Source organism: Carlito syrichta, unplaced genomic scaffold, assembly GCF_000164805.1.
Source record: "Carlito syrichta isolate Samal-C Ts95f unplaced genomic scaffold, Tarsius_syrichta-2.0.1 Scaffold308201, whole genome shotgun sequence".
NCBI lineage: Eukaryota > Metazoa > Chordata > Mammalia > Primates > Tarsiidae > Carlito > Carlito syrichta.
The window spans coordinates 58,965-85,353 of NW_007252297.1; the positions used below are offsets into that span (position 1 = coordinate 58,965).

Genomic DNA, 26,389 nt, shown 5'->3' on the forward strand with positions numbered 1-26,389 from the left:
AGCTGTCCAGGGGAAGGCTGACGTCAATCGTGTCTCCTCGTTGGCTCCGCCCATCGCGCTGCCTAGTCGACTCGAGCACCCGGTGCGGGGTCCGTGGCTCTTTCACTCTCGTTCTCCTTCCGGTTTTCCCCCCCCCCGCCATCCGCAAGTCGTTTAACCAATGAGAGGGCGATGGACGGCTACCATAGGACGCTTACACTTTCCTTGAGTCCCTGAGAGGTTAGCCAATCAATGGAAACTTGGTGGTTGCTAGGACACATGTGCGTTTGCTCCACCCATACCGAGAGCTTTAGCCAATGAAAACTGGTACTTTGGCCTGTTGCCACGACACCAGTGAGTACTTCCACCGCCTGGGTGTTTCGGCGCATGCGCAGATTGGGGAAGGTTCTGGAAGACGGCGGTGCTGCCGCCATTTTGCGGGAAAAGCAGCCGCTGCGGCTGCAGTGCTACTTTTCTTGCTGAGACTCTAGGAAATAGCCGAGCTTCGAGCTCCACAACACATCCAAAGGAACGGAGAGAACCGGGACCCCCCTGCGGGGACCCGGAATTGGTGAGAAACCCCGAAACTCGGTTCCCCCCCAGACGTCATCTATGCGTGACGTTGCTACAGGGCGCCTCCCCCTGACGTCACAGGCAGAAAATGGCGTCACGAGCAAACTCGGGCAAACTTTTAAAATTAAAAAAAAAGACTTGTGTATTTTGAACTGGAAGTATTCACTACTTGAATGTAGCCCACTGGCATGACTTTAGAGGTGGGCACCCACGTGTCTAAATTCTATACTGATAAAGATGCGGTTTTGATGATCCCAATGACTTTGATCTCCTTCCACGTCCCCTCAGCCATGACCCTTAGTGTCGCCCAAATTGGAAAGGAAAGGGAGCATCGGCCCTCTGAGCCCTAAGTTTTGATCAGTTTCCGCCAGTTGCCACACCCAGAAAGAGAGAGATAAGGGAATTGAGATTTCTTCCTCATTCGTCGGTCTCTTGAAGACTCAAGTTCACTAAGCTTGTCCTCTACGGGCTATTATTTCCTCTTAACTCTTTCGACTACACATTCTGTAGACGCGCAGTGAGGCCACATAGGAGGATTGAGCTCTGGGACACTGGCTCTCGCAGAGATGGTTACTTATAGCACTATTCTTTAAAAACGTAGCCTTGGCTTTTTAAAAAACATGGGGCTGTGCGTGGTGTGTCACGACTATAAATCCCAGCACTTTGAGAGGCTGAGGTGAGAGGATTGCCTGAGTCCACGGGTTCGAGACCAACCTGGGCAACTTGGCGAGGCCTTATCTCTACAATAAATCAAAAAATTAGCCAGGCATGGTGGCATGTGTCTGTAGTTCTAGCTACCTGAAAGGTTGAGGCGGAAGGATCATCTGAGCCCAGCAGGTCGAGGCTGCGGTGGCCGTGAGCTGCGTGCCAGCACTCCAGCCTGGGGTCCAACCTAAAAAAAAAAAGCAAACAAAAACAAAACATGGGGAGGGTGGTCCTTCAAGTAATGTTTTATTTTTCTCATTGTTCCTGTTCTCGATTAAGCTGCCTTCAGTTTGGAGGTGTTTGTACCCAGCTCAGTGACCGGACCCAGGAGATGGCGTTACCATCACCCCTGGGACTCCAGCGTTTGATGAATTCTTCCTGAACTGAGCTGAATGTGATTCTTCACTGTCCTTGCTCCTTCAGCAGTGGGTTCTACCTGCTGTCTTGGGTCTTAACTGCTTTAACAAAACCTAGGCACTGCCCTGATTGTGGGTCTCTGATGCAGTTTTTGGAGCAGAATAGCAAAAAAACCCTATATTCTATATGTGGATGAACTTGAATGGACCTTGACCCAGAAATTAGAACATGAAGAGAGTTTGAAAAATCCCAATCTGAAAATGCATAGTATTTGGCACTTTACTGCTTCTAGAAAGACACACTAAACCCAGAGAGATTGCAAGTTTCAAAAAAGTGTGTTGTGTTTGTGTTTGAATACATTCATTCTTTTGTTTCTGAGTGAGAACACCATACATAGAGGTTCATTTATAGAGGTTTGTCAGCAAGTGAAAGTTTTTTGTGTGTATGGTAAGTTACCCTTTTCCTGCACTAGCAGTCAAGTATGAGCAATTCTAGAAATCAGAAGCATTTCTTTTGGAGAGAAAAGGGCAGATTGTAAAAAATAGTTTATACCACTTAGAAAATTATTTTTCAAACCATTTTTCCACAGCAGACCAGACAATGTATTTTACAGTTAGTCTAGTTCCTGATATTTTTAAGCATACACTATACATGCCCAGCTATTTTAAGTCTTAAATTTGACTCCAACTGGGTACGGTGGCTCAGCCTGTAATCCCAGCACTTTGGGAGGCCAAGGCAAGAGGATTGCCTGAACCCATGGGTTCAAGAACAGCCCGGGCAACTTAGCAAGATCTCATATCTACAATATATAACAAATTAGCCTGGCATGGTGGCGCGTGCCTGTAGTTCCAGCTACTTGAAAGGCTGAGGTGGAAGGATCACCTGAGCCCAGCAGGTTGAAGCTACGGTGACTGAGCATGCCACTGTACTTCACTAACCTGGGGGACAGAGTAAGACTCCAACTTTAAAAAAAAAAATGGCTCCAAGTAGTTTTCCTTTTTCTAAGAATCTTATCTCCATAGCATGCTTAGCATTATTCCTAGCAGTTGTAGGTATTAAAAATGGTAGGTGTAGCCAGGCTCGGTGGCTCAGCCTGTAATCCCGCGCCTTTGGGAGGCTGAGGTGAGTGGATTGCCTGAGCCCACGGGTTCGAGACCCGCCTGGGCAGCGAGACCTCATCTCTACAATAAAATAAAAAAATCAGCCGGGCATGGTAGCACATGCCTGTAATTCTGGCTACTCGGAAGGCTGAGGCGGAAGGATCGCTGGAGCCCAGCAGGCGAGGCTGCGGTGGCCAGGAGCGGCCACTGCACTCCAGTCTGGGTGACCGAGTGAGACTCCAACTCAAAAAAAATAAAAATAAAAATGGTAGGTTTGATTATTACACTTATTCAATCATCAAAATAGGGTATGGACTCTGAGGGCAACCAGGATAGCATTGTTTGATGATCATTCTGCCTCAGCCTTCCAAGTAGCTGGAACTATAGGCGTGCGCTACCATGCCCGGCTAATTTTTGATTTATTGTAGAGATGAGGTCTCGCCAAGTTGCCCGGGCGGGTCTCGAACCCATGGACTCAGGCAATCCACTCACCTCAGCCTCCCAAAGGTGCAGGATTACAGGCTGAGCCGCTGAGCCTGGCTCATTAGCTGCTTTTAAGAGGACAAAGCTTAAATTAGCCGGGCGTGGTAGGACATGCCTGTAGTTCCAGCTACTAGGAAGTCTGAGGCGGAAGGATTGCCGGAGCCCAGCAGGTTGAGGTTGTGGTGGCCGGGAGCAGCCACTGCCCTCCAGTCTGGGCGACAGAGTGAGACTCCAACTCAAAAAAATAAATAAATAAGAGGACAAAGCTTTTGTGGCTATGGAAGGACTGATTATGGTAGCCTCCTTGCATAGAAATTCCTCAGATTAGTTTTTTGGTTTTTTGTTTTGTTTTTTAGGTTAGAAAATACAGTTTATTTAAAAACTAAATTAGAGATAGAAAGAGGAGATTCAACTCCCCAAGGTAGGGGAGGGGGCCAAAGCCAGGAATCATGGCAACGGCCATAACTCAAAAGAGCACATGGCCACACCATAGCTTAGCAAGGCAGTGGCTGCAATGACCTGGCAATGGTCAGTTTTTTATTTTAAAACATCATTGAAGTACATATAATTGGCATACATTAAACTGTATATTAAAGTGTACAATTTGATGGGTTTGTTATGTTATACGTCCATGAAATTGTCACTCCCAAAGGTTTTTTTGTGCCCTTTTAAAATCCTTTTCTCCCAGCCCTTCCCTGTTCACTTCTATCCCTAGGCAACCACTGATCTGCTTTCTGTGAGTATATGTTTTCATATTTTAGAATTTTAGATAAATGGAATTGTTCAATGTGTACTCTTTTTTTGGTTCATTTTCTTTCAGCATTTTGAGATTCAACTATGTTGTGTGTATCAATAATTCCAGACCAGTAATTTTTGAGTGACTTATCCTGTTGATTTTCTTTGGTGTCTTCTGTTTTTCTTACTTAATACACCTGTGGTAGACAACCTTGGGAAAGACGGTTGCTAGTTGTGAAAGCCTAGGGGAAGTAAGTTTTACCCTGCCTGCCAGGAAGAAAGGCTTCAGAGTAGGATTGGTCAAGCCTATCTTAATGATAATATTTCTGAGTTACCTAAACACTAGTTGGTATTGAACAGAAAATGCTTAGTGAGGAGTCCCTAATTAAGTTTGGGGTATTTTGGGAGGAAGACTTTAGGGCAAATCTACATTTTGGTGTTTTGTCTTGCTGCTGATTTTTAGTCTTGCATTTTTACCTTTATTGGAAATAAATATGCCCATTTTTATGATTTAATTTTAAGCCTGTTACTTCAGAATTATGAGCAATAGAATGGAGGTCTAGGATCCACTGCAAAGTGAGTAGTAATTTTGAGTACTAGCATTTGCTTTTCATAGAACAGGGTCTCTGTTATATTTTGTGTCTTTCTAGATAGTCATTTTCCTTCTGGATCCTTGACCATTTTAAAGCCACAAAGCAGAACTAGTTCAGATCTATAAGGTGTAAAAATAAACCTAGCGTAAGCAACAACCGGTAAGATCACTTTGGAGTTAAAGAACCAGAAATGTATATTTTGAAGTCTGTTTCTTGGAGGATGAGTGAAATGCATGATGTTGGAAGGAGAGGAAAAATATAAATCAGGTTCTTACATATTGATATCCTTTCCACAGATCTGACACGATGGCATCTGATGACTTTGATATAGTGATTGAGGCCATGCTGGAAGCTCCCTATAAAAAAGAAGAGGTAACATTTCCCACTTCACTCTTGAAATTGGGTTAATAAGAAAGAGTAGTTGTGAACTGTCACTTCTAACATTTTGTAAAATCTCTTTCCCTGCTTCTTTATTATGTACGATGACTAATCATAAAAGGCATAGTCTTAGTAAGCTTTTCTAGAGACTGTAGTCGAGGACCATACTTTTAGAGAGGGCCTCAGAAACCAAGGTTGGGCACATAATGTATTGGTAATGAGTGATTTGCTGATAACTCGAAGTGATACAATACAAAGTCAGTGTACCTCAGACCTAACTCCAGTTTCTAACTATCCTGGGAAATAAACGTCAGTTGGGTAGCTGAAGTTTCGGTCTTTTTTATCATCAGAATCGGTCTTTTTTATCTTTTCCTTCTGGGTAGTTTCCTTGCTTCCTCTCTTATTCCCTTTGTTAGGCGATCTCGGTGCTTAAAAACTGGCTAGATAATCAAGAACTTTGATTTTTTCCTTGTCTACTTTTGTTACTTTTGCCGAATGGAATCTGTGTGTCTGCCACCTTTTGCCTTATGACATTTTCCTGGTGAACTCCTCAGGAAGAGCAACAAAGGAAAGAGGCTAAAAAGGACTGTCCTATCAGTACGACAGACAGCACCAGCAGCACTGGCAACAATGCTATTGGTACCAGTGGGAGCAGCACCACTGGGGAAATAAGCAAGTAAGTGTGGGGTAAAGAAATGGGTTGGCATCATGGGAAGGGAAATAACTGTGTCCATTGGTGAAACAGCCAGAACAGGGAGGTTGTTTAAGACTGTAGACATTTAGTAATGGCTCCACTGGCTCATGAGAATAGGGGTAACTTGGTTTAACGATCTTCTAGTCTTCACTTTCCAGTGTAGATTTGTGGATCAGTCCTAGCATTGATATATTTTATTTGAATAAAATAGCAAGAGGACCCCTGATTTGGAAACACCAGCTTTTGCTTGGCTTTGGGGGGAAAATGTCCACTTCAAATGCCTGACAGCATTCAGGGCTGTGAGTAAGTTGGTGTTTGCAATTGCTGTAAACTAATCCTGCCAGATCATCCTCTGGGTTTTGGTCTTTTCATGCTTTCTGTTTCACCCTGACCTTACTGTTATTCCTTTTCCTTGATAGAGATAATGAAATCTTCTCAGTAGTCAGAATTTATGCTGTCTTTCATAGGAAGAAGAGGAGTCGGAGCCATAGTAGAAGCAGGGATAGAAAGCGCAGGTCAGTAAATTCTGGGGTCTATTGAGTTTTGGGAATTTTTATAAATGGAAAAGTTACCAGGAAAATTATACATTAAAGGCCAAAATAGGTTTTGTTTGCTTTTGCTTTTTCTTTCTGAGGTTTTTTGTTTTTTTTTTTAATTCGGAGTCGCATTCCATCGCCCAGGCTGGAGTACACACTCATGGCCACTCCAGCATCGGCCTGCTGGGCCCCAGCAATCCTTCTGCCTCAGCCTTCCAAGTACCCAGATCTACAGGTGTGCGCTTCCACGCCTGGCTAATTTTTTATTTTTATTTTTTAATTTTTATTTATTTATTTATTTTTGAGTTGGAGTCTCTGTCACCCAGACTGGAGTGCAGTGACCGCGCTCGGCCACTGCAGCCTCGACCTGCTGGGCTCCGGCGATCCTTCCACCTCAGCCTTCCAAGTATCTGGAACTACAGGCACGTGCTACCATGCCCAGCTAATTTTTTATTTATTGTAGAGATGAGGTCTTGCCAAGTTGCCCAGGTAGGTCTCAAACCCACGGGCTCAGGAAATCCTCTCACCTCAGCCTCCCAAGGCGTGGGATTACAGGATGAGCCACCGAGCTCGGCTTAATTTTTTATTTATTGTAGAAACGAGGTCTCACCAAGTTGCCCGGACTGGTCTCAAACTCATGGGCTCAGGCAATCCACTCGCTTTGGCTTCCTAAAGTGCTGGGATTACAGGCTGAGCCACCAAGCCTAGCCCTTGTTTGCCTTTTTCAAACAGTTATGCTGCACTTAGCAGAGGTACATTCTGAGAAATGCGTCATCAGGTGATCTTGTCATTATGTGACATCTTAAAGTGTACTAACTAACACAAACCTAGATGGTATAGTCTACTACACATTAGGCTATATGGTAGAGCTTATTGCTTCTAAACTACAAACCACAGCATGTACTGTACTGAATACTGTAGGCAATTACAACACAATGGTAAGTATTTATGTATCTAAACATTAAAAAGGTACAGTACAGACATGACCGGGCACAGTGGCTCAAACCTGTAATCTCAGCGCTTTGGGAGGGCGAGGTGAAAGAATTGCCTGAGACTAGGGGTTCAAGACTAGCCTGGCAACTTGGTGAGATCTTGTCTCTACAATAAATCAAAAAAATTAGCCGGGTGTGGTGGATTGCACCTGCAGTTCCAGTTACTTGGAAGGATGAGGTGAGATTGTCTGAGCCCAGCAGGTCGAGGCTGTGGTGGCTTGAGCATGCCACTGCACTCCAGCCTGGGTGACAGACTGAGTCTCCAACTCAAAAAAATTAAAAAACAAAACAAATATGATATAAAAGGGAAAAAAAGGTACACCTGTATATGGTACTTGGGGAATTTAAATTGCAGCCCTGAAAGTTGCTCTGGGTGAGTCAGAGAGTGAGTGGAGATGAGTATGGAGGCTAGAATGTTACTATATGCTATCTTAGACTACAAATATTGTATACTTAAGCTACACTAAATTTTTAAAAATTTTATTAATTCATCTTAGCTTACTATAGCCATTTTACTTCATAGACTTTAATTTTTTAATGTTTTTATTCTTTTTTTTTTGAGTTGGAGTCTCACTCTGTCACTCAGACCGGAGTGCAGTGGCACGCTCCTGGCCACCGCAGTCTCAACCTGCTGGGCTCTGGCGATCCTTCCGCCTCAGCCTTCCAAGTAGCTGGAATTACGCACGCGCTACCACGCCGAGCTCATTTTTGATTTATTGTAGAGATGAGGTCTCGCCAAGTTGCCCAGGCAGGTCTCGAACCCTCAGGCTCAGACAATCCACTCACCTCAGCCTCCCAAAGCGCTGGGATTACAGGCTGAGCCACCAAGCCCAGCTTAACTTTTTTATTCTTTTGTGATAACATTTAGCTTAAAAACAAACATTGTACAGCTATCCCTAAATATTTTTTGTATCTTTGTAAGCTTTTTCCTTTTTTTTTTTTGAGTTGGAATCTCACTCTCTCCGAGGTTGGAATGAAGTGGAATGCTCACGGCCACCACAGCGTCGACCTGCTGGGCTCCAGTGATCCTTCTGCCTCAGCCTTCCAAGTAACTGGAACCACAGGTGCACACCACCACGCCCAGCTGATTTTTTGTTTTATTGTAGAGATGAGGTCTCGCCAAGTTGCCTGGGCTGGTCTCAAACCTGTGGGCTCAGGCAGTCCTCTCACCCAGCCACCCAAAGTGCTGAGATTATAGCCATGAACCACTGCGCCTAGCCAGCTTTTTCCTATTTTAAAAAATTTATTTGGCCGGTCTCGGTGGCTCAGCCTGTAATCCCAGCACTTTGGGAGGCTGAGGTGAGAGAATTGCCTGATCCCATGGGTTTGAGACCAGCCCGGGCAACTTGGCGAGACTTCATCTCTACAATAAATAAAAAAACTGACGGGGCATGCTGGCTCCTACCTGTAGTTCCACCTACTTGGAAGGCTGAGGTGGAAGGATTGCCTGAGCCCAGCAGGTCGACGCTGGGGTGGCCATGAGTGTGCCAGTGCACTCCAGCCTGGGTGATGAAGTGAGACTCCAACTCAAAAGATGCAATAACCTAGAGTACATAACCCTTCACAACGATGATAAGTGACTGTTTCAACGGTTTATGTATTTACTATATTTTCTGCCATTATTTTAGAGTGTATTCCTTTTACTTATTAAAAAAATTAACTGTAAAACAGACTCAGGCAGATCCTTCAGGAGAGGTATTCCAGAATGCACTGTTGCATCAGATAGCTCCATGCATATTATTGCTTCTAAAGATCTTCCAGTGGGACAAGATGTAGAGGTGTAAGAAAGACCCGGTATAGGCCTAGGGTAATGTGTGTGTCTTAGTTTTTTTTTTTTCCCCCCTTTAAGGCAGGGTTTTGCTGTAACCCAGGCTAAAGTACAGTGGCACAATCATAGCCCACTGCAACCTAGATCTCTTGGGCTTAAGTGATCCCCCTGCCTCAGCCTCCCAAGTAGCTGGGACTATAGGTGTGTACCAGAGCTCTTGGCTAATTTTTAAATTTTTTGTAGGACATGGTGTCGCCAAAGTTGCCCTGGCTGGTCTCAAACTGCTGGCCTCTGTCAGTCCTCCCACTTGTGCTGGGATTATAGACGTGAACTGTTGTGTCGGACTGTGCTTTAGGTCTTTTTTTTTTTTTTTTTGAGTTAGGTTCTCACTCTGTCACCCAGGCTGGAGTGCAGTGGCACGATCACAGCTCACCAAAATCTCAACCTCTTGGGCTCAGATGATCCTTTCACCTCAGTCTCTTGAATACCTGGGATTATAGGCAACCCACCACCATGCCTGAATAACCTTTTTTTTTTTGAAGGTGAGAAAATAGAATTTATTGAGAAGACAGAAAAACTTCCACAGCAGGAGGGGACCCGAAGAGGTTGCTCTGGATAATTTTTCGGGAGAGACGAAGTCTCACTATGTTTTTTTCTTTTTTTGAGTTGGAATCTCTCTCTCATCCAGGCTGAAGTGCAGTGGCATGCTCACAGCCACTGCAGCCTCGACCTGCTGGGCTCAGGTGGTCCCTCTGCCTCAGCCTTCCAAGTAGTTGAAATGACAGGCATGTGCCACCATTCCTGGCTAATTTTTTATTTATTGTAGAGATGAGGTCTTGCCAAGTTGTCCAGGCTGGTCTTGAACCTGTGGGCTCAGGCAATCCTCTCACCTCAGCCTTCCAAAGTGCTGGGATTATAGGCATGAACCACTGTACCCGGCTTTACTTTGTATATAGTTACTTGTATTATACATTTATACGACAGCGCAATAGGTTTGTTTACACCAACGTTACCACAAGTACATAAGTAATGTGTTGATTACAGCATGACAACTGTGATGTCTGTAAGCCGTAGAAATTTTTCAGCTTCTTTATAATCTTATGGAACCACTACTGTATATATGATTGGTTGTTGACCAAAACATTGTATGTCACATGACCATAGTTTTTTCAAAACATCTTTAGTCGTAGTCGAGACCGGGATCGGCATAGACGGAGAAGCAGTCGGAGCCGAAGTCGGGATCGCCAGCGTCGTCACCGCAGCCGTAGCAGGGATCGTCGACATAGTAGTGAGTCACGAAGTCGGGACTGGCGTCGAGAGGATCGTGTGCGCTATAGGAGTCCTCTACTTGCCACTGGGTATCATTTTTAATTGTTTATTTATTCAATTTTAAATATGTGGGGTACAATTCAGGATTAGGTATACAAATATTCATTATGCAGGTATCCTTGTTGTTGTGTGCCCCCTTCCCCCCCCCAGCAGTTTCTCACTGCCAGTCCCATCTCTTTTTGCTAATAAGATCACCTTTGAGCCGGGCTCAGTGGCTCAGCCTGTAATCCTGCGCCTTGGGAGGCTGAGGTGAGTGGATTGCCTGAACCCACGGGTTCGAGACCCACTTGGGCAACTTAGTGAGACCTCATGTCTGCAATAAATTAAAAAAAAATTAGCCAGGTGTGGTAGCACACGCCTGTAATTCTGGCTACTTGGAAGGCTGAGGCGGAAGGATCGCCAGAGCCCAGCAGGTCGAGGCTGCGGTGGCCAGTAGCGGCCACTGCACTCCAGTCTGGGCGACAGAGTGAGACTCCAACTCAAAAAAAAGATCACCTTTGTTTCATTATCTGAGTAAAACAACTGTGCATTATGGACCCTGCCCAAAGGTGCTTATAGCCCATTGTGATAGGCAGGATACTCGTCGCTGAAAGGGCTGGGATTAATAATTCGCTTGGGAGGTGAAGTGCTAGAATCTGGTTTTCTTGTGGTGGAAGACTCGTGGTGGAAGCATTTGACCAATGTGAAAATGTTTTTCACATTTTGTTTTTCTCTATCCCTTAGGCGTAGGTATGGTCACAGTAAGAGTCCTCATTTCAGAGAGAAGAGCCCAGTCAGGTGAGCTGACAGTGAGCACTTGTTAAGGAGCCACATTATATGAATGTGTAGTATTTCAGTCTTAGCTGGAGAACAGCAACCAAGTATTGGGAGGGGTGGTCTCAACACATTTCACTCTTTAGGGAGCCGATTGATAATCTGAGTCCTGAGGAGCGTGATGCCCGCACAGTTTTCTGTATGCAGTTAGCTGCCCGCATTCGACCTCGAGACCTGGAGGATTTCTTCTCTGCTGTTGGCAAGGTAACCCTCCCACCTTAGTTTTCTTCTGAGTAGCCTGTCTTTTGTCTATCCCCCTTTATGCCCAACTCAGGATTTCCTCTGTGCCCTGAAATAGGTTCGTGATGTACGTATCATCTCAGATCGGAACTCACGTCGTTCTAAGGGCATTGCCTATGTGGAATTCTGTGAAATCCAGTCTGTGCCACTGGCCATTGGGCTGACTGGACAACGGCTGCTGGGAGTGCCTATTATTGTACAGGCTTCACAGGTGAACAAACTGAGAAACTGACATAATATAAGATTTTAAGGGGAGGGGGAATGTGAGACTTGACTCAATATTTCCTTCTTCCCCAGGCTGAGAAAAACAGACTGGCAGCTATGGCCAATAACCTGCAGAAAGGCAGTGGTGGACCAATGCGCCTATATGTGGGCTCCCTACACTTCAATATCACTGAGGACATGCTCCGGGGCATCTTTGAGCCCTTTGGCAAAGTGAGTAGATCTGAGAGACGTCTCTAAAGGGAATTGGAAAAAGTGGGGAGGGTGAGTGTAACTGTCTGTTCTCCTGGAGGTCATGATTATCCCACTGCATGCACCATAACGGATATATGGATCCTTGCTGTGAATGTTGGGCTCCATCTCTATTCCTGTGACTCAGTAGACAAATACATCAGACATAGAATTCAGATTAAGTAAGATTAGTCAGGTAGAGAGCCTTAATTTCTTGTGAAAAGATTTGGAGAAATGTAGTTTGTTGGTTAGAAAGTTAGAAGTATTTAAAGCAATCTGGGTTGGAAAGATCAAAGGTGTGGGCTAGTCAAAAAATTATTAATAATTTCTTCTTATTCTACAGATTGATAATATTGTCCTGATGAAGGACTCGGATACTGGCCGCTCTAAAGGTTATGGTTTCATTACGGTGAGTCTCTAGTCTTTTCGTTTTTCAATTTTACTTTGGGTTTGTCCACTTGTCTGATTTTGCAGCTTAGCTTCATCCTCCTCCTTTAGGAACTGTCTAAATGAGTCATAAACCCTGGTGCCTGAAGCTTGGACTAGCCTTCTACCCCTTGAGATGAGTGCATTGCTTGAGATCTTGACTTTGCTCCTACACTCTGTCAGTGGCCCTGGTATGGGGGTGTCCAGGAATTCTGCCAGCTTCCCTGGTGCTGCAACTTGCTCTTTGGGTAATAGTAATGATTCCAGGCTGCAGCTAAAAGGTTGGGGGCATGAGGGAGGTTAGGTATGGGCTTTGCAAGATACGTTTGATATATTCTCATAATAGGGATGGGAATAGGAAATTATACTTCCCTCTGGTCCTACCCTGTTTGAAGCATTTATCCATTGAGAAAGGTCTTTGAGTAAAAAAGCATTTTGGGAAGAATGTGAGGCCACCTAATTGTAGGCACTTTTCACCTTTTCCTAACATTCCAACAAAATTGTTTGTAATTCCTGTAACTGGTTCTCCCAGGCCCATGTGACTTCAGACTGAATACTGGCTACCATCCACAAAGTCTGATAGAAACTTATATTTTCTGGGGTTAATCCAGGTAGCATACACCCTCCTAGTTGTATACAGGACAGAGGGGCAGTTAGTTATAGTCTACCATGGGAATTGCTTACCTCAGAAAGTCCAGTAAAGGCAAGCCACATATACCACCTTCCTAGGAACTGTTAGTACCATGTGCCAGGTCCTAGGGCAGGTAATACCACAATAAACAAAACCAGCTCTAGTGTTGACAGTTTCATGGTAGCATGTAACCTTTTCTAGTTCTCTGTGTAACAGATGTGAAAAGGCTTATCTCTGGGGTGTTTTTGCCCCTGTGTTCCTGCCTTTTAGGTCAACAACCTTGATGTACAAAACAGTAGACTGGGAATTCTCCTTACACCAGGATGCTGCTGGCACTGCTGAGAGAAGGAACTAGAGAGTAGAGGCCTTATGGTCAGCAGGTTCCTTAACCAGCAGCACTGGTGTGTATGTGGGGGTGTAGGTGCTGCCTTGCTGTCAACGCTAGGGTGTGTTTTCTCTGAAGTCTGGAATGCAAAGTTCCAGATTCTTAGTAATTGATTGAGAGCTAAAACTTACTAGTCCAAAGAATTGGATTAACAGCCCAGGAGCCTTGGCTCTCATCCTGTTTTCTATCGTATCTGCCCATTTGTAAAATAATCTGTCAGGCTAGGTTCTCTACAGATAACAGATTTTTGCCTTGTTAGAGTTGGAAGTTTGAAAAGTGACTTCCACTGAGTCAGTCGTAAAAGATCCTTTTCAGAGACACATTTTGAGGCAATGGGCGTAGATCATACTCCCTGGGACAGAAAAGTTTGTACCACAGAGAGCATGCTATTTTCCTGGGATCGTCGGACTAGGGGTTGTTATTGGGGCTTTAAGAACATATCTGTGGCCAGAAAGTGACTGACATGGCCTGGGTTTCTCATAGTTCTCCGACTCTGAGTGTGGCCGGCGGGCCCTGGAACAGTTGAATGGCTTTGAGCTTGCCGGTCGGCCTATGAGGGTTGGCCATGTTACTGAGCGACTGGATGGTGGCACAGACATCACTTTTCCTGATGGGGACCAGGAGCTGGATTTGGGATCAGCGGGTGGCCGTTTGCAGCTCATGGCCAAATTGGCAGAAGGTAGAGTATCTCCAAAGGGTGAAGAACAAGGGACTGAATTTTAGATCAAGAGTCAGGACTTAACCCCACCTTTTCTTCTTCGTTTAGGCTCTGGAATTCAGCTGCCAACCACAGCTGCTACTGCTGCCGCTGCCCAAGCTGCTGCCTTGCAGCTGAATGGAGCAGTTCCCTTGGGGGCCCTGAACCCAGCAGCTCTGACAGGTAGAATTGGCTTTGAGAAAGGGAGAGAAGGGTTGGGCCCTGAAAAGAAGGAATATGTTGTGTTGCTCACTCACTCTGCCTCTCTTTGTTCTAGCTCTGAGTCCGGCCCTGAACCTTGCCTCCCAGGCAATCGCCTCCCAGTGCTTCCAGCTCTCCAGCCTCTTTACCCCGCAAACTATGTGAGTCCCAGGGCATAGCTCATTTTAGTCTTCGGGTATTCTCTTTCCTTTGGCTTCCTATTTACCTCTTCTCCCTTCCACAGGTAAATCGGTGGCACAGTACACTGTCTCCCTGTGCCTCTGGATCCTGCCACTCCCATCTCCACATCTACTCCTCCACAGCCCATTTTCTCCATTTTGTGGACCAAGCCATCCTAGGGGCATGGACATTGAATCTGAGGGAATTGAGGCCACCCTTAGACACCAAGAAGGGCTCCTGCCTACAGCCCCACTGAAAATGGACTCTGCTTGAGCAAAGCCCCCAGTTGAAGAGAACAGAATTTACACACACACCGAATACTTGTTTCTCCATGTGTATCGTCTCCAAGATTACCTTCCTGCCCTTTCCAACCACCTCTTAGTAATTCCTCGATTCCTCCCCCACTGGGAAGGCTACAGGGCATTAACTGAAGAAACTAACCTCTCTTTCCTATACCTTTTCCCTTCCATCTGTCAAGTAAAACCTTCAGGACCTCTGAAACAAGAGGACTTTGAAGTTTGGGTGGTGAGCCTTGAAGTTGCTGGTTTTCTGCTACAAGGGCCCTGGAAGATAGCATGAACATATGCATTGTGAAGCCAGCCTTAGACCTCAGCTTGGTACAGCTTAAGGCCAGAACTACTGTAGGCTCAGCATCTTGCTGGAAGGTGTGGGAGTGATCTATTCTGCCAGGCATTTTGGATTCCTTCGGGGCTTTCAGGAGTTTTGTAAAAGGTGGGGTATGTTTCATCTTCCTTTGTATAGGTGTCCTTCCTCCCGGGTCTTTCCTTTGGCCCAGGGTGGGATGATGGAGGGAGGCTGCAACTCTCTACCACTTGCTGTGTGCCTCTACTGTGGTCTCAACCTTGGTGGTTAAAGCCACTCCCATCCCCTACCTGGGCACCTGTGAACCCTTCTCACTGGATTTTATACCCGTGTGTCTGTGTACATAAATATACACACACACACACATATATATATATATATAAACTTTGTACAAAAGGTAAGCCTCCATGTGGCCACTGCCCATATGTGTGTGGTCTCTGTTGGTGTGTCTGTCTGATGTTAACTTCTCATGAGCCAAAACCATGATGGTTCTAGGGATATAAAACATTTGTAATACCATTGTGTTTTCTTTCCTTTATTTTTATTTTATTTCATCTTCTTTAGAAAGAAAAATGGATAAAAGGCTTACACCTGGGTAAGGTTCCACATCTGCATCTGTCTTCATTTTCTTTTTTTTTTTTTTTTTTTGAGTTGGAGTCTCACTCCGTCGTCCAGACTGGAGTGCAGTGGCCACTCCCAGCCACTTGTCCTACTGGGCTCCAGCGATCCTTCCGCCTCAGTCTACCGAGTATCTGGAACTATAGGTGCACGCTACCACACCCAGCTAATTTTTGATTTATGGTAGAGATGCGGTCTCGCCAAGTTGCCCAGGCAGGTCTCGAACCCGCGGGCTCAGGCAATCCACTCACCTCGGCCTCCCAAAGGCGTGGGATTACAGGCTGAGCCACCAAGCCCGGCCTGTCTTCATCTTAACTCTCTCTCCGTCCCTACCTATCCACTGGACAGACCCAGGCGCCTCCTTTCTGCCTACGAGACAGATCTTATCTTTCCAGTAGATGGCAGTGTGGCAGTAACACATTCTGCACTTTCTCTCAGGGTGTTTTGTGATCTTAAGGAGTTTAAGTTCACCGTTCTTATCTTATTGGCCTCTGTACCTGCCTTGGGTCCTATTTGGAGTAGTAGTCCCAGGCCAGTATCCAAAGGGTTTTGGGTCTTGTACATCAGGGTTCCCCTGACCTGATACCTGACATTTTTCCTCTGTCAGTCCCCTCAACCTTTACCTTCCATATGGCTCGGCCTAGGATAACAGGCCTGGGACCAGTGAATTCCAGGGAACAGTATTCCAGGAGTAGCTCTGTGGAAAGGGAGGTGCACCTTCCTCCGTCTGCTTTGTTAGCCTTATAACAAAGGATGAGGAAGAACCTGGCTCACCAGCTCAGGAACCAACTGAAAGGAGACCTGAATTAAAGGCAGGTTCTCTGTGGGACTCCTCCATTCTTTACTGATCTCTATGGCAACAGAATGCTAAGACTTTATTCTAAAAATATGGATAATTGCTGTTAGGTTTTAATTTGTCAGCTCTCAGACTTCCAAGCAGTGATATTAGCCTCTGGGGTTGCTTTTAACAAGATCATTAAGTACTTGAGGCCTGCTTGTGTCATAAAAGGCCACTGGAACTTTAGTTCCCTGTCTTAGCCCATTTGCTGCTGCTATAACAATACCACAGGCTGGGTAATTTATAAAGAAAATAAGCTGGGGTCTGGCGTGGTGGTTCATGCCTGTAATCTCAGCTCTTTGGGAGGCCAAGCCAGAAGTTCAACAGCCTGGACAACATAGTGATACCTCCATCTCTACAAACATTTTTTTAAAATAGCTGGTTATGGTGGCACACGCATAATCTCGGCTGTCTGGGAGGCTGAGGCAAGAGGATCCTCTGAACCCAAAGGTTTGAGGCTATAGTGAGCCATGATTGTACCACCACTGCTCTCTAACCTTGATAACAGACCCTGACAAAAAATATTTACATCTGCCGGGCTTGGTGGCTCAGCCTGTAATCCTGTGCCTTGGGAGGCTGAGGTGAGTGGATTGCCTGAGCCCGTGAGTTCGAGACCCGCCTGGGCAGCGAGACCTCATCTCTACAATAAATTAAAAAATTAGCCGGGCGTGGTAGCGCACACCTGTAGTTCCGGCTACTCGGAAGGCTGAGGCGGAAGGATCGCTGGAGCCCAGCAGGTCGAGGCTGCAGTGGCTGGGAGTGGCCACTGCACTCCAGTCTGGGTGACAGAGTGAGACTCCAACTCAAAAAATATATATATGTTTCTCACAGTTCTAGAAGCTGGGAAGTCTAAGAGCAGGTGCCTGCATCTGGCAAGTGTCATCCCACAGCAGAAGAGCACAAGGTGGAGGCAAGCACTTGACACAAAAGCATCAGGGGCTGAACTTGCTATGTAACAGTACTTTCTTGTGATAACCTGCTCCTGTAACGGTGACATTAATCCATTCATGAGGGATTTCTCCTCGTGACCCAATCACCTTGTATTAGGCCCCATCTCTTGCAGTGTTGCATTGGGAATTAAATTTCCAACGTGAACTTTGGGAGACACATTTAACCCATAACAGCATTCCTGATTCTTCCAGGCCTGCAGTCTCACCTGCCGTTGTTCTTCACTGCCACCCCCACCCATTCCTGGTCCTATTCTGGTTTGCTCTCTGAACCTGGGGGACGGGAAGGAGGATGTGCTATTTTTAGGTAGGAGCTGCTGGCCATGTCCCAGTACCCCTATAGTTATTGATTTGGCTGCTAATGCATCTTGAGAAGCACAGTGGGGACCAATTTTGTTAGTCATCCTAAGGCCATGAACCAGGCCTCTTGTCTGGCTTGGATACTTCCGAACTATTATAAGTATTCACAGTCCTTGCCTCCTTGCTTTCCTCTGTTTGGTTTCCTTATTTCTCATCCCTGGCTACTTTGGCCTTCCTGCACTTTGGTCCTTTCACTTCAGTTTGTCCTTGTTCTTGGTTCTTCACACAGCCTCCTGCTGGGAAGGAGACAGTGGTGGAAGTAAAGAAACATCTAAGAACTTTTCTGAGCTAGTCTTACCTCATATAAGGTGATGGCATCTGGTGAGTGGCAGCTGGTGTTCCTGTGACTCAGTCACATCTTGTTACTCATCCCTCCATAGGCGGTGGTTAGAGTGTAGGGAAGGGGGCGGTGAACCTCTGGGCCCAGTCCAAGGTAAAAGAACCCCCTCAACATCCCTCCCTGAGCATGGTGGCTAGGGTAGGGTAGAGGTGAGACTGACCCAGATCCTTTCCTAGGAGCGTTGAAACTTCCCCACCAGTTCTCAATTCTAAACAGGATTTCCACCTGACTTTGGGCTTATGATCTATGCCTCTGTCTTTTCTAAGGTGTTGATATTTTCTTCCTGTTCTTTGTACTGCTGTGTTCTTGACATAGTAATTCTGCCTATTTCCTCCTTAGACGCCTAACAATTCCCAGATCTGAGTTACCCTTTAGTCCTGGTGCTTATGATAAAGGGAATTGAGTTAAAAACTTGGGGGCCGGGCTCGGTGGTTCAGCCTGTAATCCCGCGCTTTGGGAGGCCGAGGTGAGTGAATTGCCTGAGCCCACGGGTTCGAGACCCGCCTGGGCAACTTGTCAAGACTTCATCTCTACAATAAATCAAAAAAAAAAATTAGCCGGTGTGGTAGCGCACGCCTGTAGTTCTGGCTACTTGGAAGGCTGAGGCGGAAAGATCGCTGGAGCCCAGCAGGTCAAGGCTGTGGTGACCGGGAGCGGCCACAGCACTCCAATCTGGGCGACTGAGTGAGACTCCAACTCAAAAAAAAAAAAAAAAAAACTTGAAGGGAGGAGTTATAGCACAGTCTCTCTTTTCCCTGTAAAGAGTTTGGTGAGAGCCGGGCTCGGTGACTCAGCCTGTAATCCCAGCACTTTGGGAGGCTGAGGTGAGTGGATTGCCTGAGCCCGTGGGTTCGAGACCTGCCTGGGCAACTTGGCAAGACCTCATCTCTACAATAAATCAAAAATTAGCTAGCCGGGCTCGGTGGCTCAGCCTGTAATCCCACGCCTTTGGGAGGCTGAGGTGAGTGGATTGCCTGAGCCCGCGAGTTCGAGACCCGCCTGGGCAGCGAGACCTCATCTCTACAATAAATCAAAAAATCAGCTGGGCGTGGTAGCGCATGCCTATAACTCCAGCTACTCGGAAGGCTGAGGCGGAAGGATCGCCAGAGCCCAGCAGGTCGAGGCTGCAGTGGCCGGGAATGGCCACTGCACTCCAGTCTGGGCGACAGAGCGAGATTCCAACTAAAAAAAAAAAAAAAAAAAAAAATTAGCTGGGTGTGGTAGCACACGCCTGTAGTTCCAGCTACTTGGAAGGCTGAGGTAGAAGGATCGCCGGAGCCCAGCAGGTTGAGGCTGCGGTGGCTGGGAGCGGCCACTGCACTCCAGTCTGGGTGACAGAGTGAGACTCCAACTCAAAAAAAAACAACAAAGTTTGGTGAGAAGGAGCGATTACTTGGGCAGTCGAAAGGAGGCTATAGTGAGTGGTTCTGAAATGTGAGGTGGCATAATGATAACTGATAAAATTGTTGCAAGATTTGGACAGGCATGATGGATCACACCTATAATCCCAGCATTTTGGGAGGCCAAGGTGAGATGATTGCCTGAGCCCACAGGTTCGAGACCAGCCTGGGCAACTTGGTGAGACCTCATCGCTACAATAAATCAAAAGATTAGCTGGGCATGGACACATGCCTGTAGTTCCAGCTACTTGGAGGGCTGAGGTGGAAGGATCACCTGAGCATAGCAGGTCGAGGCTGGGGTGGCTGTGAGCATGCCACTGCATTCCAGCCTGGGCAACAGAGTGAGACTCTGACTCAAAAAAGAATTTTTTACAAGATTTGTGGGTTAGACCTGCCTTTAATCGCTTTATGTGTATTAAATAATCTAATCCTCATAATACTTCTCTAAGGTAGATTGTTTTATTATCTTTACTTTTTATTTTTATTTTATTTTATTTTTTGAGTTGGAGTTTCATTCCGTCACCCGGACTGGAGTGCAGCGACTGCTCCCGGCCACCGCAGCCTTGACCCACTGGGCTCCAGTGATCCTTCCGCCTCAGCTTTCCGAGTAACTGGAATTACAGGCACACGCTACCATGCCCAGCTGATTTTGATTTATTGTAGAGATGAGGTCTCGCCAAGTTGCCCAGGCGGGTCTCGAACCCGCGGACTCAGGCAATCCACTCACCTCAGCCTCCCAAAGGCGTGGGATTACAGGCTGAGTCACCTAGCTCAGTTTATCTTTACTTTTTAAACAAGGAAACTTGTGCCCAAATAAATTAAATAATTTGCCCCATAATCACACAAAGTTGAGAATTTCTTTTTTTTTTTTTGAGTTGGAGTCTCACTCTGTCGCCCAGACTGGAGTGCAGTGGCCGCTCCCGGCCACCGCAGCCTCGACCTGCTGGGCTCCGGCGATCCTTCCGCCTCAGCCTTCCGAGTAGCCGGAATTACAGGCATGCGCTACCACGCCCGGCTGATTTTTTGATTTATTGTAGAGATGAGGTCTTACTGCCCAGGCGGGTCTCGAACCCACGGGCTCAGGCAATTCGCTCACCTCAGCCTCCCAAAGGCACGGGATTACAGGCTGAGCCACCGAGCCCGGCTAGTTGAGAATTTCAATCCAAGCAGTCTGGCTTCAGATCCCTTGATCTTAACCTTACCTGCCTCTCAGCACCAATGTGCAAGCCAAGACATTGGAATCAGTGGGGAAGTGTCACTTTTTCTAACTCTGCATGCATAGCTCTCAGTAAACTGAATTTTTCTACTCCATGTCTTTGCCTATCTTGTACTCTCTTTCCCCCTTCTGCTGGTCAAAAGCCTGTCTTTTATGAGTCTGAGGCTTTCCTAGTTGGAGTTAATCTCCCTTTTCAGTATTCTTTTTTTTTTTTTGAGTTGAAGTCTCACTCTGTCGCCCAGACTGGAGTGCAGTGGCCGCTCCCGGCCACCACAACCTCGCCTGCTGGGCTCCGGCGATCCTTCCACCTCAGCCTTCCAAGTAGCTGGAATTACAGGCATGCGCTACCAAGCCCTGCTGATTTTTTGATTTATTGTAGAGATGAGGTCTCGCTGCCCAGGCGGGTCTCGAACCCGCGGGCTCAGGCAATCCACTCACCTCAGCCTCCCAAAGGCGCGGGATTACAGGCTGAGCCACCGAGCCCGGCTTCAGTATTCTTTATCTTATTGTGGGTCTTATTTACAGTTCTTGGCAAACTCTATCATTAGAATTATATCAGGTTACAGCCTGATCAGGCCAACCATGGATGTCTTTTTCATTGTTGCTTCGCCTTGCACATATTAAATGTCTGTGGAATTTAATTCCCTCTCTGTTAAAGTCAGAACCAGGCTTTCCAAAGGCTGTCCCTTCTAGCCTGCTTTTCCTAGCAGCCCCATCCATTTCTTCCTCACTCCTCCAAGAGAAAAGATGCAACTTTACGCTTTTTGGTGTTACCATGGTAGCCTGTGATACTTTCAAAAGTACTCTTTGCCATCCATCAGAGACTGATGCTTCCATGGCAACCAGGTGGAAGCAATAGTCATGAACTGGATGCAGGGAAAGAATTCTGGTCTGAGAAGCAGTGTGTCTGCATCTTCTAGCTTCAGATATCCTTTCCCTTTCCTCCCAACTTTTGCACTCTATATCCAGAACTTGTTTACTCTCAAGGTGTGTTTTCGGTTGAGAGCTCTGTGAATGTGAGGTGAAGAAGACCAACTAAGATCCTGTGGGAAAATGGAGGCAATGAAACAGCGATCAAAGATCACTTTAAAAAGTTGGAGGAGTTCTGTTAGCTATCCCAGATGATCTGCTCTCAAGAGCCTTTAGGGAGTTGGCTGGAGTTACTGGAGAGCCATTAGGCAGTTATTTTTGAGAGCAATGGGTAGATGGATGAGGTAACTGAAGACTGGAAAGGAGCCAGTCAGCGCTGGATTGTAGAAAGGGGAAACAATGACCTTGGAAATCAGAGACTTGTCAGATGCGCCAATGTTCCAGAAAGGATGGGAACTTCAATCAGCTTACAAGCATCAGAAAACCTACTTGTTTAGAATGAGCGGTGCTAAGAATGAGCCTCCTCAACTCCTGGGCAAGCAAGCTAGGGGATCGCTACCCTGTGTCACACTCTGGTGCCACACTCATGGTTCAGATCCCTTTTCTGTCACAAACTGGCTGAAGAAGCTTTGGCAAATCACTTCTCTAACTCACACTCATCTATAAACCTAGCTCATTGGGATACTGTGAGCATCTGATAGTGTGAAAGGCTTGGAACTTGTTACTGTCATTAGTACTCCCATTCCTCTGGATGCCTACTTACTTGACTTTCCAGCTGACCTCATCGTGCTTCCCAACTTCAGAGAATGCTCAAGGCTTGTAACAGGTGAAGTAAGGTGGGGCAATGGTGAAGATAAACCTTTAATTGTCCCTGAGCTAACGTCCCAGGTTCACAAGGTCCTGGGTCACATGCAACCAGCTTAGAACCAGCAAATTCCACTAGTCCTATCTCTTTATGCCTGAGGCCTTGTATAGATTACAACTAAATGGTTTTGAAAAATCAACATGAGCCCTCCCCTCACACCCAGGTACCTTCACTCCCCCCCCCCAGGTGCCTTCAAGCTCTTCTCTCATCCCCCACATGCCTTTACTTTGGCTGAGGAAAACTTTAGAGCACTCTCTGTTCTATAGGGCTATAACCCTTTCCCTAGTGACCCTCCTAATCTCCCCCAAGCATTTCTATAAAACCTGCCTTTGTTGTGCTCCAGAGCCTTGCCCTACCCTGGCAATTTCCTTTCTGAATAAGTATGTTAATTCATCAAAGATCCTCTCCTTAAAGACACGGTACAATTTGAACATAAGAACTTGCGCGAGCCTGTAGCTCCAGCTACTTGGAAGGCTGAGGCGAAAGGATCACCGGAGCCCAGAAGGTCGAGGCTGCGGTGGCCGGGAGTGGCCACTGCCCTCCAGCCTGGGCGACAGAGTGAGACTCCAACTCAAAAAAAAAAAAAACTTGTTCAGTCTAGTATCATTACTTAGGCTTCAGTTGCCAATCTTCCCCAACCCTTCTGCAAACAACAAAATCCAATAATAGATTACCTGTGAGTCCTGTGGGGAAGAACGTTGGACGTTGTGGCCCACATCTTAAATTTGTATCTCTGGCTGGACACGGTGGCTCATACCTATAATCCCAGCACTTTGGGAGGCTGAGGTGAGAGGATTGCCTGCCCATGGATTTGAGGCTAGCCTGGGCAACTTTGCGAGACCACATCTCTACAATAAATTAAAAAATTAGCTGGGCGCATGGTGGCATGTGCCTGTAGTTCCAGCTACTTGGAAGGCTGAGGTGGAAGGATCACCTAAGCCCAGCAGGTCAAGGTTGCGGTGGCCATGAGTGTGCCACTGCACTCCAGCTTGGGTTACAGAGTGAGACTCCAACTAAAAAAAAAATTTTTTTTTTGTATCTCTGTGCTTTGAGAGTTTAACAAGCTGTTTGGGTGCCTAAATAAGAGGCCAGGACATAGATTGCAAAAAGCATTACAGCTTATACTGCTCATTTTTATAACTCTTGACAAATCACAAAGATCTTTGTGCTTTTTAGTCCTCATGACTCCTACAATGTTGGTATTCGTATCTTCATTGTAGACTTAGGATAGCATTGCTGAGGTTCAGAAAACCAGAGAGGAGCTGGGCTCAGTGGCTCAGCCTGTAATCCCACGCCTTGGGAGGCTGAGGTGAGTGGATTGCCTGAGCCCGCAGGTTCGAGACCCGCCTGGGCAACTTGGTGAGACCTCATCTCTATAATAAATAACAAAATTGGCTGGGCGTGGTAGCACACGCCTGTAGTTCTGGCTTCTCGGAAGGCTGAGGCGGAAGGATCGCCGGAGCCCAGCAGGTCGAGGCTGCGGTGGCCGGGAGCGGCCACTGCACTCCAGTCTGGGCGACAGAGTGAGACTCCAACTCAAAAATTAAAAATAAAAACCAATTCAAAGTTTAAAAACTATTTTAAAAGGTCTATGGAATAGTAAATAAATTGGACCTCATTAAAATTTAAAACTTTTTTTTTGAGTTGGAGTCTCATGTTGGCCACCCCAGTGTCGACCTGCTGGACTCAGGTGATCCTTCCCCCTCAGCCTTCCAAGAAGCCAGAACTACAGGCGTGCGCTACCACGCCTGGCTAATTTTTTTGATTTATTGTAGAGATGAGGTCTCACCAAGTTGCCCAGGCGGGTCTTGAACCCACGGGCTCAGGCAATCCACTCACTTCAGCCTCCCAAGGCACAGATTACAGGCTGAGCCACTGAGCCCAGCTAGCCTATGTATTCTTTAAGGTCAGTTTCTAAAATGTGTCTTCCATTCAGAATTCCTAGATCACATGATATATGGCGTAGTGACTGGGCACAGTGACTCACGCTTATAATCCCAGCACTTTGGGAGGCTGAGGTGAGAGGATTGCTTGAGCCCACACATTCGAGACCAACCTGAGCAATAAGACCTCATCTCTACAATACATCAAAAAATTAGCTGGTCATGATGGTGAATGCCTGTAATTCCAGCTACTTGGAAGGCTGAGGCGGAAGGATCACCTGAGCCCAGCAGGTTGAGGCTGCAGTGGCCATGAATGTGCCACTGCACTCCAGTCTGGGCAACAGTGTGAGATTCCAACTCAAAAAAAAAAAAAGAATGTGGCATAGCTTACTGCTTTTTTGCCTGTTTTGGGCTATACCGCCCTGGCCCATCTTCCCAGCTTAATTATAAGCTACTTGAAGGGCAAGAATGGTATCTTACATGTATTTGTTCTCCATAGGGCCCAGCACAGTGATTGGCATATTGCAGATGTTTAGTACCTTAAGGGAACAAAATGTCTTCAAGCATTTGTGGATAAAACTTAGATTGATATGAATTGAAACTATGTTTGATTAATAAAAAGGTGTGTGCGTGTGTGTATGTGTACTACTTGGGCGTGAGAGTTTAACCCAGAGGACTTCCATTCACAACTCTGGCAGCCTTTCTTTTTCTTTTTTTTGAGTTGGAGTCTCACTCCGTCGCCCAGACTTGAGTGCAGTGGCCGCTCCCGGCCACCGCAGCCTCGACCTGCTGGGCTCCGGCGATCCTTCCGCCTCAGCCTTCCAAGTAGCCTCTGGCAGCCTTTCATAAGAGGAGAATCCCTGCTCCTGTCTCTCTCTAGAGAGGGTTGATGCAGCAGGTCCTAAAGGTCTCTGTAAGCAGAGGCCCAGAGCTAAGGGATTTACAGACAGAGGACTGCCCTCTTCTCTGGCCCTCAAAGGAGAGCACACACAGTCTGTGTGAGGGGGCCTTGTGGGCAAAGGGGAATGGGAGTAGTAGGGGCTGGTCAGGGGCTGGTACGAGAATAGAGAGGTAAAATTGCAGGAGTTAAGAGGTGCATGAGGGTAGAGGAGACCCTGCCACTGAGGCAGCTCAGGCCCCAAAGCCATTTGCTGACCTTTCACTCCAGCGCAGATGAACAGCTCTACTTTGCATTGATCAGAGGGAGAGAGAAGAATGAGCTTGGCTCTCTGAGGAGACCCCACTTCTCTCAAGTCTGGCGGGAGTCTGGCTTCAGCTTCCGTCTGTTCTGAGCTCTGTAGGCGTCTGGAGGGAACACACAGATGGGGCGGGCTGATGGGACTGGTTGAGTTGGGGGGAGGGAGGCTTGTGGTGTGTGGCTCCCCTCTTGGGGGAGGTCTCGTTGTCATCATCTTCCATATAAAATATACGTGTTTTAAGCTTCTGCCACATGAAAGGCACTGTTACTTTCTTGTTCCTCATCCTCCTCTTGCCACATTTGCCCATTGGTGATATTCTCCTTCTAGAACCCAACCCCTGCTTTACTTTACCCCCAATAGCCACATGTTCAATCTTAGTTCTAGTTCTTCCACTACCTCTTTGGCAGCTGTTTTATTTTTGAGTTGGAGTCTCACTCTGTCACCCAGACTGGAGTGCAGTGGTACTCTCCCGGCCACCACAGCTTCAGCCTGCTGGACTCCAGCGATCCTTCTGCCTCAGCCTTCCAAGTAGCTGGAACTACAGGCGCGTGCTACCACGCCCGGCTAATTTTTGATTTATTGTAGAGATGCGGTCTCACCAAGTTCCCCAGCAGGGTCTCAAACCCGCGGGCTCAGGCAATCCACTCACCTCAGCCTCCCAAACCACTCCTGACTTCTACCCACCCAGTTACTCTTTCCAGAGGCAACCAGTACCATCAATGATTTGTGACTTGTTGGGTCACAGACCTTTTTGTGAATATGATGAAATTCAATAACCCTATTCTCAGACAAATGCAGGACTGCACAAATACATCAGATTGCGTGTACCATTTCACAAGAATCACAGACTCTTATCAGTGATCTGGGACTAAGGTTCCCACCCTGTACTGTACCCTCTCCCTTAGTATAATTTGTGGGTCCCCTTGAAAAATTAAAATGAGTTGGGCTTGGTGGCTCAGCCTGTAATTCTGCGCCTTTGGGAGGCTGAGGTGAGTGGATTGC

At 46.6% G+C, this 26,389-nt stretch overlaps 1 protein-coding gene across 3 annotated transcripts; it reads left to right on the plus strand.

The window, feature by feature from the left end:
* Window positions 1–364: 364 nt before the first annotated feature.
* RBM23 (RNA binding motif protein 23) lies at window positions 365–15,370 on the plus strand. 3 transcript variants are annotated; one of them, XM_008065268.1, is made up of 14 exons: window positions 365–550; window positions 4,822–4,897; window positions 5,458–5,579; window positions 6,065–6,112; window positions 10,078–10,251; window positions 10,946–10,999; window positions 11,122–11,239; window positions 11,334–11,486; window positions 11,573–11,710; window positions 12,072–12,137; window positions 13,654–13,849; window positions 13,937–14,050; window positions 14,145–14,229; window positions 14,313–15,370. In XM_008065268.1, exons 2-14 carry the CDS (start codon window positions 4,832–4,834, stop codon window positions 14,314–14,316), a joined length of 1,338 nt encoding a protein of 445 aa, XP_008063459.1. In that variant the 5' UTR covers window positions 365–550; window positions 4,822–4,831; the 3' UTR covers window positions 14,317–15,370. The 3 variants fall into 3 exon arrangements, with proteins under 3 accessions (XP_008063459.1, XP_008063460.1, XP_021571826.1); XM_008065269.1 differs by lacking the exon at window positions 14,313–15,370 and having other exon boundaries at window positions 14,145–14,233; XM_021716151.1 differs by lacking the exons at window positions 365–550; window positions 14,313–15,370 and adding an exon at window positions 3,082–3,101 and having other exon boundaries at window positions 14,145–14,233.
* Window positions 15,371–26,389: the final 11,019 nt, after the last annotated feature.